At 47.0% G+C, this 15,976-nt stretch overlaps 1 protein-coding gene across 3 annotated transcripts in view; it reads right to left on the bottom strand.

The window, feature by feature from the left end:
- Positions 1–15,976, bottom strand: part of DIS3L2 (DIS3 like 3'-5' exoribonuclease 2) — a 395,509-nt gene that overhangs the window by 136,800 nt on the left and 242,733 nt on the right. For all 3 annotated transcript variants that reach the window (XM_062193445.1, XM_062193453.1, XM_062193448.1), the window contains one exon: positions 498–577. In XM_062193445.1, the coding sequence (XP_062049429.1) occupies positions 498–577 (80 nt within the window). The remainder of the gene's footprint in view (positions 1–497; positions 578–15,976) is intronic.

Raw genomic sequence — 15,976 nt, 5'->3', positions numbered from 1 at the left:
GTATTGAAGACCTACTGGGAGTAACCCAGAGTTCTCCAGCTCAGGCCAGGAGATACAGTTCGTAGGGCAGGTGTCCCTACCACCCATGTGGAGCATGCCCTGGGAGGTACCCCTGGCATCTCCCCAGTCTGGTGTTAAATTCAGGGAAAGAACTCTGTGCTCTCCAAGTACGGCCCATAGGAGCCTTCTTTCCACAATACCTTACATCCAAAATGGAACTAACCAAAGGGCCAAAGCCAGGAATTAGTTCTTCCGCCCTCACTTGCACCTTTTCAAGTCCCAAGACAGATCCCAGTACCAGGCCATTCCTCATTCCCACCCTCCCCAAGGTCAGCACAGGAACACAACCTGAAGGTCACACAGCTGTGAGGGATCAGAGGCCGCGGCAAGTTGAGGAATAAAGCAACCCAACGGCACACACCATGCTGTGTGGGGAGCACGGGCACGGGTATGCGGACTGCCTGCTAGCAGCAGCGGCACGGAAGCTGGCACCCTACCATCAGCGAGCGGCCTGCAGGAGAGGGCATCATCGAGGTCCCGGGCCGTTGATGGGTCAATGGTGAAGATACAGTCTTTTCTAGGAAAGATTGAGGACAGAATTAGCAATGGCACAAGTAATAGACACTTCACCCACTGCAGCACAGTGTTAAAGAACAGTTCATTTTGCAAATGTGCTCTGTTACCAAAGTGAAGAGTCACTTCTATGCTTTTATCTGAGAAGGGGCTCTTCAGGGAAACCGGAGGCAGAGGAGAGACCAATGGTGGGAGTCCTTCAGTCCCCTCCATGAACCGGCACCTACCTCTCCTTGACCTGGTGCAAACATGGGTGTGAGTGGGTGCAAAGGAGCACCTCCCATGGATGAGGCTCTCTTAGGAAAGCCAGGCGACAAGCAGGGCAAGTCCCTTTGGCCAATTACTGTCCCGCGCTCAGTTCTGACTCTTGCCCAGTGGCTGAAGGAGCCAGTTCTCCAAGGCTCTGCATGCAGGGGATTGTCTGCTCTTTCTACCTAAAAACATGGGGGTGTACCAAAGAGTGTCACCAGACTTGTGGCACAGGGAGATGGAACCCAAGAGTAAGAGTGGCAAAAAACTCTGGGCCATACTGCTAACTGTAATACCCTTACTTCTACATGGAGATAGCCCAAACCACAGTTTGTTTCCATCAAATCATACAGTTTACCCAAGTTCACATCATCTGGCACACCGTGCCCATTTAGCAAAGCACTGTACCCCTATGTTCACCTCACTCTGTATCTGCAGCTCTGGGACATTCTCCTTTTATCTTACAGTTTCCTCTAACATGCCCCACCCAGCTCGCCCAGAGCTGGGCAGCAGCTGTCCTTGGTTCTGCACACCACGCTTTCCCACCCAGGAACTGGCCTGGACACTGGCGTGTGCTGCAGTGACGGCCCTCCCACCCCCACGCCCTGCTCCCACTGGCCTCTTCCCAAGTTCTCCTCCATTCCACCCAGCACCAGCAGTGCTGCCATCACCGCTCCCGGATCACGGATGCTGCCAATGGCTACCCTGGGACTGACCACAAGGAGATAGGGCTCCTTCAAGACATCCCTTCTGGGGTGGCCTCTACTCAAAGCTTCCCCACAGCCCCCCGAGGCTGGGAGCAGCCAGGAAGCTCTCAGCTCAGGGCCTCTCTTGGCTGCCCCTTCCCTCACTCCTAGGAAACCCAGATGGCCCTCTCTGCTCTCACACCGATGCTTTCATCACCACAATACCTTGATTCTCAGGCAGTTTGTTCATTCTAAGATGCACCACCAATTCAATAATAGCTTTTTGGGAAAATAAAACTCTACCACATTAAAAACATACACTAATTTTAATGTACTTCAGCACTCCAGAAATCCCAAATGTTAAAAAGAAAATTTAAGTGGTAAGTGGATAGCCAAACAATGGAATGGTACTTAGCAAGGAAAAGGAAAAATTATTCATATAAACAACAACTTGCATGAAGGAATTTATATATGCAACAGCTTGAAAATGACTCTCAAAGATTAGGCTGAGTGAAAGAAGTCATTCTCGAAAGTTACAGATCATGGCTCCATCTACATGACACTCTCAAGACAAAATGACAGTGACAGCAGGTGAGTGTTGACAGGGCCTGGGACAGGGGTGACTTTGTGTGGGAAGGGGAGGTGAACTTTGCTGATCTTGACTGTGGTGGTGTTATACAATGTACACATGTCTTGAAATTCAAAGAACTGTATACCAAAGAAAGATCAAATTTACTGTTTGCTAATTTAAAAATAAAAAAACTTCAAATGAGGTTTTTGAATAAAGTAAAAAAATGGTGTTAAATATTCATTGTGTTAACTAAGGGATATTAAAATTAGGGATTTATCATTGCCCTTTATATTTTTTACAATTAAAAAAAATTGTCACTGCAAGTATTCCTTCTGTAAACAGAAAAACTGACACTGGATGACCTTCCTCAATTCAAGGACAATTTTCAGCAATTATAGAATGTTTAGGTGTCTTACAGGCATTGTTTACAATCCTTTGGCTAACATATCCAATGGCTTTGAAATGATGGCTCTGGCCAGACTATGTACCTCTGGCACACAGGGAAGGGATGAGAGTGCTGGGGTGCCAGCTCAGGCTGGGCGGTGGGCCCACTGTCCGGCTAAACGCTCCACAAAGCAGGGACACAAAGGCTGGAGTCTTGGGACAGGCAGCAACAGCTTCTGTTCTGCCACACGACAGGAGGCAGGCAAGAGCGCTGGAGGACAAGAACACCAAGGAACCTCGGAGTACGCGCCCAGGGGGTCTGCGTCTCCACTGCCTAGAGCACAGGTCGCCACCCAGAGCGATGGATGTCGACAGCGCGGCAACCGGTTCTACATGGGCGAGGATCTTGAACTTGGTTCACAAGGTAAAGAGGGAACTGCTTGCTCCTCGTTTCTTTTAGCATCCCCCATAAAACCAAGCCCAATGTTTTACATACACCAAGCACTCAATAAAAACACTGTGTAACTGGAGCCGAAATGTCAGCTGTGGTGATGGGAATGTTTTGTTTTTATTTTATTATAAATGACATCTTTTATTATAATGACATCCTGAGAAGCTGAAAGAATGCAGCCACACCCCCACCCCTGTCCTGCCCTAGCCCAAATCCAGGAAGAAAACTGCCAGATGGGTGCAGGTGGAGCCACGGTCCCTGGTCTGCTTCACTGGCTGACTGGTTACCTCTGTGAGGCTTTCTGTGGGTGCAGTGAAGGAAGCACAATGCCCCCTAAGACACTTCCAGCCTAAAACTGATGCAGCCACACACACACCGCAAGGCTCCACTGTCCGCTTACACATGTCGTCTTTAAGAGAGCCACCACAGCTCTCTAAGGACATCCTAGACTACCCTGCGAACACTCAGGCGGATTCTCTGCTCCCTTTTCCTTTTATCTGCTCTAAAACCATAAACCCAGACGTCTACATGAGAACTGGACCACGAGGAGCAGCACCCAGAAGGCTGCTCACCAGGAAGACAGGCCACGCAAGGACTTGATCAGAGGCCCCAACCCAGCCTGGCCTGTCACCCTGCTTGTAGATGGCCTGCAATCTAACAATGGTTTTTACATTTTTTAATGGCTGTAAAAACCAAGAATACTATTTTGTGATCTACAAAAATTGTATGAGGGGGCCGGTGCCGTGGCTCTCTTGGTTAATCCGCCACCTGCGGCGCCGGCAACCCATATGGGCGCCAGTTCTAGTCCCGGTTGCTCCTCTTCCAGTCTAGCTCTCTGCTGTGGCCTGGGAGTGCAGTGGAGGATGGCTCAAATGCTTCGGCCCTGCACCTGCATGGGAGACCAGAAGGAAGCATCTGGCTCCTGGCTTCGGATTGGCATAGCACTGGCCGTAGCAGCCATTTGGGGAGTGAACCAATGGAAGGAAGACCTTTCTCTCTGTCTCTCTTTCTCACTGTCTATAACTCTACCTGTCAAATAAATTAAAAAAAAAAAAAAAAAAAAAAAAAAAAAAAAAAAAAAAGAACGCTGCTCTGGCCAACAAGCCTGAGCACCCGCCAGGAGTCTTGAGTGTAAGCAGGGCTCCTAACATACCTTGTCTTGTTTAAAAAAAAAAAATTGTATGAAATCCAAATTTCAGAATCTAAAAGTAAAGTTTTATTGGAGCAGTCACACTGTTCCCAGGCCCTGCCAGGGTTAACCGGTTGTGACCAACAGCATGTCGGCCTTGAGAGTGTGTGCTGACCTCATGTGCCAAGTGAATGTTTTAAGTGTCTGTGATTGCCTCCATCTGGGAAGTGAGGTGAGGCTGATCTCTGAACTGGAGCACTGCTCAGAGCCTTTCACAGCTGCCAGCAGAAGACGCAGGTGCGCCAGCTCTGGGCGCCTCTGTCGTCAGCAACTCCCAGCAGCAAGCTCCTCAGGGAGGCACCTTGGGAGAAGGCCTGCACTGGGGCACTGGGACACCCTCCACAAGCCTCTGGTGCAGCGTCTGTCCTATCAGGGGCTGTGCCGCCAAGCCTGCCCCCAGCACTATACTGTTCACATCGGGGAAGCTCACGAGAGTAAGGCTCTCTGGGCTGGTGCTGTGGTGCAGCAAGTAAGGCAGTGGCCTGCAGTGCTGGCATCCCATATGGGCACCAGTTTGTGTCCTAGCTGCTCCATTTCTGATCCAGCTCCCTGCTAATGCACCTGGGAAAGCAGCAGAAGGTGGCCCAAGTGCTTGGGCCCCCGCATCAAGTGGGAGACCCAGATGAAGCTCCTGGCTCCTGGTTCCAGCCTGGCCCAGCCCTGGCTGTTGTGGCCATTTGGGGAGTGGAAGTCCTCTCTCTCTCTCTCTCTGCCTCTGCCTCTCTGCAACTCTGATTTTCAAATAAAATAAATAAGTCTCCCATAGGAGCGCTGATGGGGTGAGTTTATACGGTGCAAGGAATCCTCTTCCCTTGGCTGTGTCTTGTCTGTGTCTCATACACATGTGAATTTTATTCCTGATAAAGTCCCCTCCTTGTTTGACTGCTAGGAAACTCATAAAAACAACTACACCTTGCTTGCAGCAGATGTTACTTAGTCTGAATTTTGTGAACTAACCTTTATCCTGGATAAGTCTACTCTTTCTCTTCATATATCCCTTTTGCCCTGTATCCTAATTTAATACACAAATCACAGCCTTAAATTACTAAAGCCATCGGTGCAGGAGAAGACCACCAGAAAGCTCCTAGGACCCCAGAACCTGGGGGAAAGCAGGGCGTAAATGAACACGCATGTAGACTGAGGGATCACAGTGTTTCAGAACCATGTGTCGGGGAAGGTGGAAGGAAGACACAGACTACTGAGAGGACAAGCTCCTACACAGGGTGAAGCTCGGAGCGCTCCCGACAAGGATTTGTGCTGGAGCAGTGGCTGTGGAAAGTTGGGAGAAGCACGGGAACAGTGAGTGACCCTGACAAACCCCAGCCCTCAGCGCTGAGAGCCAGTGATTTAATCTGTTGTCATCGCCACGATTACGAATAGGCCACGATGCGGTGCCTGCGGCTCCTCTGGTCGTGGGCCACAGTGGCCGGCCGGGAGCTGCTGGCCTCAGCACTTGGGAGCCCAGCCCCCCACCCCGGGGCGGGGTTGGGGGCCACGGGGGCGGTGCACCAGGCAGCTGTTCACTCTGGTAACATGCTTGGGATTTTACTGGCTCCTTTTCTGGAAGGCTTTGGTCTCGCAACCTACAGGGAGCAGCCAGGCCTGCCAGCTTTCAGAACCTGCGAGAGCAAATATTTCAAGAGTTCCGCAACAATGGTTAGAAAGAAGCTAACCCTGACCCACAGAAAACACAGCGCTGGGTGGGGGAGGGAAAGGAGGAGGCTCCAGCTCATGAGGCTGCAGAATTCCAATTCAGAGCAACCGTTATGTAACCAAAACTTCTGGAGGCACGTGACTGAAGGGCTTAGAACTTTTTAAAGTGACAGAGAACTGCTTACTCAAAGCCATTGGTCCAGGAAAAGGAACACAGGAGGAATCACTAGAAGCTTCCTGCAATCCCTAAGACCTGGCAAGAGCCCCAGGGAGGAACAAAGGCCCAGAGAGGAAGCTCCTGTGCCACCTGCACTCCTCCGGGACCCTGCCTCCCCACCTCTCCCTCCGGACATCTCCTCCCCATCCTCTGAGCTGCAAATAGCCTTCATGTCTCCGCTCTGTCACCATGCACCTTGCTGGATTCTGGCCACAGCCTTGACCACAATCATGGAACCTTCTCCCCTCAGTCATGGCTGCTGCCAGACTAGTCACCTTAACGTCTGCAGCAACTCCTCATCAAGGCAAACAGAAATTCAGCAGAGGACTCACAGCTCTCCTGGACAGTCCCAATCTGTTCTCCCAATGTGCACCGCGTGTGCCAGAGTCTTCCTAAGCCCTCCAGGCTCTGAAACATTGTCTGTGCTGTTCTTATATGGGTCACTTATTCCAGCAGTCTCCAAGGTCTGAGCCCTGCCCAGCTTTTAAAAGACCTGGCCATTCTTTGTCACACTGAACCCAGGTGGCTCCTCAGCGTAGATGCTGTCTGTCCCCACCTTTCCCATCCACATCTGTGACCCGACCCTCCCTGGATGGCCCTGGCACACTGGTGGCTACTTATGGACATGTCTTACATGTCTTATGATGGTGACAGGCTGGGAGCCAGCCACCATCAGGGCTGGCTCTGACACGGGCCTGTCTCCGCAGCCCTTCCAACACACGGAAGGCACATATGTAATGAATAGTTGACGGATAGATGAATGAACAAGTGACCGAGGGCTCTCTCTAGCACTTTTCCATTCGATTTTGCCACTGTGTCTTGGGAAATGCATTTAGGATTAGAACTCATGACTTCCTGGCGGCTAATCCTGTGGTCACACCACAGTGTTATTGTTTCCAAGGGTGTCCTTTTCTGTCTTCATCCCATCTTCTTTTCTCATAAAACAGTGTTTTACAAACTGTGGTTCAGGGACCATTTCCAGATGCACAAAATTTACAGAGGCCCTCCTCTGTCCGTGACTCCTGGTCTGTCTCCTTGCTAGCAAGCAGTTCTGGTGGGGAGGATCTGGGTCAATGATGGTGAACGGAGGAAAAGGAATGGAAAAAATTTAAGAAATAATACTAAGAGGATAAAGAACAACATTTTCACTCCAACACCTTCTTAGATTAGATGGTATTACAGCTTACATAGAAACCAGAAATCTGAGGTAACTCGCAGCAGGAGAGACAGCTAAAGAACCGGCTCACTCATCCACAGAAGCGTGTCCCCAGGAGCACCAGTGTAGATGGGACATCTCAGGACAGTCAGATGCCGGATTCATCCTGGCCTCCACTTCACCGAGCTGAGGTCATCATTCCCCCAGATCCACCCTCCTTGCTTCGGGGGGCAGCCTTTCCTTTTCCTGATGGCGGCTGCAGATGTCTTAGTACTCTCGCTCAGTCCTACTGATGCAGCAGATGCGAGAGTGAGAGACACGAACCACAGATTCTGCACAAGAGACAAGGCGAAGGTCTACTCACACAGAGTCACCTTGGTGCGTCTGCCCTACTTCCCACCCCCACGCTCCACCCGGAGACGAAGGAACACAAATGAGGACATGCAGAGAGCAGCAAGAAAGGAAGCAGTGCTCCGGCTAGGCCTCTTACTTGAACGAAGGTTTTCAAGTTCCGTAAAGTTGTAGACTAAGTGTAGTTAGGAGGCTCCTCTGCTTACTAAAGGACAGTAACGAGATGAGACGCAATCAGAGCCAAGTGAAATAGTCGCGTCTGTTACTTCATTTACTCCCTTACTCAACGGACCTCTCACCATTCTGTGCCTCCTTCACACTTCCAAGAACAACAGACTAGAACAGACCCCCGGACAAGGCTGGCCCAGGACAGGGAGAGCGCAGATCAAGGCATGGGCCAGCAAAGCTATTTTTTCAAACACATAGAACACGCTCAAGTTAAATTTCTTCCCCACAATTTCCATTTGAAAAATGTTACACTTTTAGGAAATTTGAAAGAAAAGTAAAATAAACATTTGTATACCTCCCATCAAGATTCATCAAATGGTAACATTTCACCTTATTTGCTTTCTTTTTTTCCAAAGATTTATTTTATTCATTTTAAAGACAGATTTATAGAGACATAAGGAGAGAGAGAGAGAGAGAGAGAGAGAGAGAGAGAGAATATCTTCCATCTTCTGGCTCACTCCCGAAATGACTAAAATGGCTGGGGCTGGGCCACGTGGATGTCAGGAGCCAGGAGCTTCATCTGGGTCTCCCATGTGTGTCACAGGGACCCAAGCATTGGGCCATCTCCTGCTGCTTTTCCAGGTACATCAGCAGGGAGCTGGATCAAAAGTGCAGCAGCTGCGACTAGAACCGGTGCCCATATATGGTACGCAGGCACTGCACGTGGCGGCTTAAACCACTGTGCTACAATGCTGGCCTCTTCTTTCTTTTTTCTCGCTTAACCCCTCCCCTTCCATATGGCTAGCATTTTGTGTTTGCTGGTTTAAAACAATCTCAACTTCAGAAAAGTGCATTGCAGAGATCACAAAGTTTCAGCCTGGTACACTTCGGCACGTGTTTTTTATAGACCCACAGTTCTATCACCACAGCCCACGTGGTCAGCAACTCCCTCATCTACCCACAGAGAACATTCCAGTGTCTCTACCTTTCTGTTCTACTCCTGACCCAGATCTGGTCAAAGTTCACACATTGCATTTGGGAGGTACATCTCTTTTGCTGGCTTAATGTCCACTTATCATCTTTGCTTTGTTTTTAAAATAACATTTTTTTTTTGGAAAGTTCGGGCCAGTTGTCTTGAGGAATGAATCACGTTCCTGTTCTGCTTCAGGGAAGGAAGGCGAGACAGGAGGAGCCAAAAGTGGCAAAACCAATCTATTTTCTGGAAACAGAAAGTTAGGTTTAAAGGCTTGGCTAGATTTGGGGAGCACATTTTGGCTTGGCCAATTCACAAATGATGTGCGGACTTCATAAGGCATTCTTTCAGAAGGCACAAACTGTCAGCTCGCCCAGTTGATTAATTGGTTAAGGTGCTAATAGCCAGATCTGTTATTTTAAAGTTACCTTTTGCCCTTTGTAAAAAATCAGGTAAGTAATCTATGGAATGAGACTTCGGGATAAAAAGAATTGCTTTTGCCTTGCCCCCCCCCCCCCCCATTTTTTTAGGCCATTATGGATTCACTAATTTTTTTTAAATGTTACATTAATTACTAATGCTATTCTTTTTATTTAAAAATATTTATTTATTTATTTATTTATTGAAAGACAGAGTGACAGAGAAAGAGGAAGAGAGAGAGAGAGAGAGAGAGAGAGAGAGAGAGAGAGAGAAAGATCTTCCAACCACTGGTTCCTCCCCAAATGCCTGCAACAACCTTGGCTGGACTAGGATGAATCCAGGAACCAGAAACCCCACCTGTGTCTCCGACATGGGTGGCAGGGACTCATTACTTTGGTCACCATCTGCTGCCTCCCAGGCACATTAACAGGTGGCTGGGCTAGAAGTAGAGCAGCTGGGCTTGAACGAGGCACCGTGATACGGGAGGTGGGTATCCTAAGCAGCAGCTTAAGCACTGGGCCACAAAGCCCACTCACTACTACTTTCTGATATGTAAGTCATCCCAACTTAGGCTAGCAGGAGCCCTTTCCAGAGACCTCAGGTATCTGTGGGGTTTGCTCCCGTAAGTCTTTGAGTACTTCAGTATTTTTGGGCACAATAAGATGGTTCCATTTCACTTGGTACAATCCCTGCCCCAAACTTCTAACCGCCTGTTTCCCTAAGGAGCTCCACTTCTCGGTTGGTGGGCGATGGTACTGAGAAACTAAGATCAGGCATTAGAAAGACATGCTTATCACTTCTGCAGTGTTACTGCTCCTAGGCCTTTTCTGTGAGCTGGGTTTAATCATATGGAATTGTTGATATCTGACAATTTGTGGCCTAAAATCTGGCAATTTCTGTGGTTTATCTTAATATACTATTTGAAAATCATGTGTCAATACTGAGACCTCCAACTGAAATCTAACACCACAGGGCTCGTCCACATTTTCTCCCCCTCCATATTTATATATTCCTTTACCCAATGTGAGCCCCCATTTCCAAAATAGCCTTAGAATTACAACTCCAATACCATCAGCAACAATAAACCAATGAAGTTTAAGGTTTTCCTGAACTTTTTTTTTTTGACAGGCAGAGTGGACAGTGAGAGAGAGAGAGAGAGAAAGGCAGAGAGAAAGGTCTTCCTTTTCCGTTGTTTTACCCCCCAATGGCCGCCGCGGCCGGTGTGCTGCGGCCGGTGCACCGCGCTGATCTGAAGCCAGGAGCCAGGTGCCTCTCCTGGTCTCCCATGGGGGTGCAGGGCCCAAGCACTTGGGCCATCCTCCACTGCACTCCTGGGCCACAGCAGAGAGCTGGCCTGGAAGAGGGGCAACCGAGACAGAATCCAGTGCCCCGACCGGGACTAGAACCCGGTGAGCCAGTGCTGCAGGCGGAGGATTAACCTAGTGAGCCGTGGTGCTGGCCGGTTTTCCTGAACTTGTATCTTTGGAATATATTCTCTAAGGCTGTAGAGTTAGAGTATTCAAAAGTTCCTTGAATTCTTTTTTTCTTTAAGCCAGTTCACATTTATGATAAGTAACAATAAGAAAATCTTTTAAAGACTATCAGTATTGTATTACCAAGAGTGAGGTAATTTGCTCACAGGACATTTACAGAATTTGATATGCAAATCATGAATTTAGCAGTGAAAGTGAAAGAAGACACTGGTAATACAGGGGAAACCCAAAGAATCATTAGTGCTGCAAAGGGGAAGTGACAGCAGCAGGTCAAACAGTGCTAAGGCACAGAACAGACAGAATGCAAGGTGCGAGATCCAACTGGCCTGCGAGCCCCTCACGGGAGAACTGGGGGTGGCATGGGTGCTTTTTTTCTGTAGTATTGATGTCATACCTTTGACAAGCAGTACACTCATTTTTGTTTTAATTTTAGAAATTTTGCTTTTACCTCCTTTTATTTTAATGTTGAATATTTAAAACATTAGATGATTCAAAAGCTCAACTGTGTGTATACTCCGAAGTTTCACACCCATTTCTTCCTGCTACCCAGTTCCTACCTGTCCCCTGTAGATAACTGTTCCAATGTTTTCAGGTTTATACTTTCTATTTCTTTTTTTTTCAAAGATTTATTTATTTATTTGAAAGCCAGAGTTACACAGAGAGAGGAGAGGCAGAGAGACAGAGAGAGAGAGAGGGAGGGAGGGAGGGAGAGAGAGAGAGAGGTCTTCCATCTGATGGTTCACTCCCCAGATGGCCACAACGGCCAGAGCTGTGCCGATCCAAAGCCAGGAGCCAGGAGCTTTTTCCAGGTCTCCCATGTGGGTGCAGGGGCCCAAGGACTTGAGCCATCTTCTACTGCTTTCCCAGGTCACTGCAGAGAGCTGGATTGGAAGTGGAGCAGTTGGGACTAGAACCGCCGCCTATATGGGATGCCGGCACTTCAGGCCAGGGTGTTAACCCGCTGCGCCACAGCGCCGGCCCCTATACTTTCTATTTCTGTTTTACCTTTTGATGCAAGTATGCTTATCTTATTTTTCCTTCCTTTTTATATAAACAGTCAAATACTCTAAGTTCTGTTTTCATCTGGCTTTTTTTCCCCTCACTTAATAAGTCCTAGAACTCATTCCCCATGAGTTCAGGGACCAGAATCATAGATTCATTGGTGTTGGAAGGTCACCCTCACCCAAATGCCTCCACACCAACACCAATTAGGTCAGCGCACATCTGGAATACGTGGGGTGAGGAGCAGAGCAAGGAAGTAGAGTCCCCAGCTGCATTAGGCAGCCCCTCCATTCCAGACAGAAAGAACCTTCACACATGAACTGAAATCTGAATCAGAACTGTCAGAATTCTCAGATGTGGAATGGCCCTTTACAGCCACAAAGAATTAGCTGGCTCTTCTTATACCATACGGACCATCAAATGTGACTTTTCCCAAGAAACATGCCCATCCCTTTCTTTTCTAAATAGTTTAAAACCGTGTGTAACTGTAGCCCTTGTCATAAATTTCACTTATTGTTGTCAAGAACAATCATGTGGAACATCAACATGAAGAAAGAATGAGAGATCAAGAGAAAAGAAAGCCAGAATTCCTTTACCCAACAACTAGACTGTGGGCATCTACTGCTGTAGATGTTTTGGGGAGCGTCTGAGTGGAGACAAAGACTCCTACCCATTTGCACTCTAGTGGGGGAGGAGGCAGAGAATAAATAGCATTGAAATCAAGTGCGACAAGGGGCGGGTATCTGGCCCTGCTTCAAGTTGCACTTGGGACGCTCACGGCCCACATTGGAGAGCCTGGTTCAAACCCCAGCTCCTCTGCTTCTGAGCCCCCTTCTCACTCACGATTCTGGGAGGCAGCGGTGATGGTCACGTACTTCATGTGAGAGTCCCGGCTGGAGTTCTGGGCTCCTGGGGTTGGCCTGCCCAGCTCTGGCTGTTGTGGGCATTTGGGGAGTGAACCAGCAGATGGAGGATCTTTTTCTCTATCTTTGTGTCTTTCCCTCTCTGTTTGTATGTGTCTTTCTGCCTTTCAAATAAAATGAAAATAAACAAAAATGTTTTATAAAAAAATTTAAATTGTTTTATAAAAGGAAATAAATGCTATGGTGGGGAATAAAAAGAAACATTAGAATGGAGGCAGGGGACTGGAGAGCTGACACAATGAAAGCACCCTCATAAACAGCACAGTGAGGGTAAGCTTCAAAAAGAAGCCACGCGAAGATGACTCGGAGGTGGGGAGGAAGTGAGCCACAGCGAACCGTGGGGGAAGAAGGATGTGGGCACATGGCAGAGTCAGGGCAAAGGCCCCGAATCCGCCAAGCTGGTTTACCCGAAAACACTGAACTACTGGGCACAACTCGACCAAGAGAATTTGTAGGGAAAGGTGGCTTGGTCTCGGAACTCTTTTACTTCCTGTCCAGGAAGATTTAAATCTAGACATGCTGGTGTTCAGAACATGGCTCTATTTGCCCACAGGAATACTGCAGAATAGAGAAAGTCCCAATTGGAAGTGCTCTCCGAACATCTCTTTCTGCTTTTTCTCTGGCACGGCAGTTTTCCTATAATCCAGACTTAAACTATCAGATTGAGGTTATGTTAGGACAGGCTATAGGAATACTGACTGATACTAATTAAGTTTTAAAACTGGGTAAAAAGAAGTGACTATAAGTTTCCAGGAAGTGATCAAATAGGCAAGCCCCTAAATACAGAGTGTTAAGAGCCTAAACAGGAAAAGCTCTACACAAGCTCTACAGAATGTGCAAAATCTCCCAAGTCTAAACCAGGCAGAAGTCTTCAATATGTGGGAAATCCTGCTCTCATGAAAAACACTTTTCCTCTCTATCGCCTAGAAATGGCCTCTTGAGAAGATACAATATCATTTTGTGAATGGGGACATGGAGACTCAGAGATTCAGTGTCTTACCCCAAATCACAGAACTGCAGAACCGTGGCTTTGCTGGGGCTCAGAGAACATTGCTCCTAAGTGAAGGCTTCAGAAGTAGACGCGGAAGCAAAGCTACTCCCCGACCTTCTCCTGTCCCCAAGGCAAGCAACGGAAACTAGAATCCAACTCCTCAAGGCAGGCCACAGAATCCCAAACTTCTTTCCCCAGAGTCAGCCATAAAATCTAAAAAAATTAGCATGAACTCCCCCTCCCCCTTTCTGTGCAACAGCTGCCATAAAGAAATTCCTCGACCTACCTTGCTTGATTGTAGGTCATGAAATCCCCATTCCAGAAGGGGTCCTGTCCCATACCAGGGGAAGGAATGCTGTCCAGAGAGGCTGAGAGGAATCTAGACAGGCCTTGCTGGGGTCCCTCCTCAGGGGGTCAGTGTTACACCACACCTTTCTTACCCAATCATATTTCTGCATGTCGGCCATGCTTCACTGACCCTAAGTATAAAACTGGGTGTTTCACTCCAGGCCTTTGGATCTCCAGTCTGAAGGCTCTCATGCTATGTAGAACTACCATCAAATGAACTTGTTACGCTTTCTACTTGCTAACCTGTCTTCTATTTTGGGGTACTGGCCATGATCCTTTATGATGGCAGGAAAGGGAACACCCCCATTCTACACTTACAACTCAATGGGCCAGGAATTCACTAAAAGCAAAGGCGTTAAATAAATAAAGCTAGATGAAGTTCTCTTTCAATGGAAGTTGAGACTTCTCTGCTTCTACTCTGAGTTTCAGACTTTATCTTAAGATTTAAACACCCTGGAAGCACTTTTGGCTGAATAATTATCCCAAATCTCTTCAAGAGAAAGTTTCTCTACAGTTGACTAAGTTGACAATGACTTCATTTTAGTACTGCATCCAAATCTGACAACTTTCCACTCTGAACCTGAAAATCCACATACAGAGTTCTGGTATCAAGTTTCTTCAAATTGGATATTTCTTAATATGTCCGAGAGAGGCAAGTCCCAAGTACTTTCTTTTGGAAAGGGTATGCAGAGCTAGGAAAAAGGTAGCCAAGGAAAGAATATGCACGGATACATTTTCACTTAAATATACGACACTTGAAAATTTGCTTCACAATTTCCATAAGTGGCACAGTTAATAAGCAAAAATAAAACAGAAATTGTAACCAAATCTTATATGACTTTATCTAAAACGAAACACAATGGGATAAAGGCCAGAGTTTAACGGATTTAAATTCTAGTGGACAGAATCAAGAATAGTCACAAAGTCAAGGAATTAACTCTGTCTAGACATCTCTTGTAGATTTCTATTTGAGGAACAATATATATTTTTTTCTCATCCTTTGAATTCCCAAGCTAGGAATTCAGAACCTGCTGTTGAAAGGATCATCATCCTTAACTCGATCCATTTATCAGGCTCAGATGCAAATACAAGTGGTGAATGCATTTCAGCAGCCCTGGAGCTCCACAGAGGCTTCTCAGGGACCATGCTGAGCTCACGGGGGCAGGGTTAAGCCACCCCTATTTTTCAGATCTGAAAGCAGTTGTTCTGATATGAGAAGAATCATTACAATGGTGCCAGCTCCCTTCTATAAAAGCTATGCACATTTTCTGTACAACTGTATGACTGTTATGGCAACCATGAACATGGGACTATCATTCTTCAAGTTACACACTACCCACACTGGATTACCTACATTACCCAGAATGTCTTTTCAGAAAATGCTATGTGTCCTGTAGATGTGGAGGAGCAAGACAAAGTGGTCTTTTTCAAAGGGAGATTCCACAACACTGAATCTTTTAAAGGCCTTGCTCTTCAAGAATTCTAGGGCTTTCCTGTCAAGTCTTTTTATCCCATGGTCACCGGGAAGCCTCAAAATATTCCCACTGGAAGGCAGAACAACTCCCTGGAAAATGTATTTTCAAAATGGATTTTTGTTTTGTTTTGTTTTGATTAAGAGGATGATGTGGAAGAATGGTGTGAAAGGATCATGCCTGGGTCTTAACAGTCCTGGTGTGGTCCTGCAAAACACTGAGAATATTTACTAGAGTCTCAATTTACTGATGAATCAAATTTGCTGCTAAAAATAAATAACAACATGAATATATTTTAAAAACACCAAAATAAACTTCAGTTATACCTCAGGATGGTCAGGGATTCTAATACTACTTCGGCCAAAGTGAGCGGAACTTTGCAACTTTCAACAGAAAAGAAGTGTGAACTCTCTTCTCATCAAGTCTAGTCTTGCACGTCTTTTAAATATTCATTTTGGGCCAAAAATCTGTTGCACTGTTGAGAGCTAGTTCTATGGTTAAAAAAAAAAAAAGAGCAGACTGATGACAACTTTCTGGCTGATTTGAATATTAAACATTAAGATTTTGAGATGAAAACATGTTCATAATTACTGTTTGCTTCAGTTTTCAAACTAGATAGTGAATTAGATAGTGAAGCTCCGTGTGCTACTTCACTCTTCCAGCCTCAGGAGAGCAGGAGCCCCAAGGATCCCTCTGCCCGGCACCC

The sequence above is a fragment of the Lepus europaeus genome, chromosome 1 (assembly GCF_033115175.1).
Source record: "Lepus europaeus isolate LE1 chromosome 1, mLepTim1.pri, whole genome shotgun sequence".
Classification (NCBI taxonomy): domain Eukaryota; kingdom Metazoa; phylum Chordata; class Mammalia; order Lagomorpha; family Leporidae; genus Lepus; species Lepus europaeus.
The sequence above is the reverse complement of the archived record's forward strand: the minus strand, read 5'-3'. Positions and strand labels throughout refer to the sequence as shown.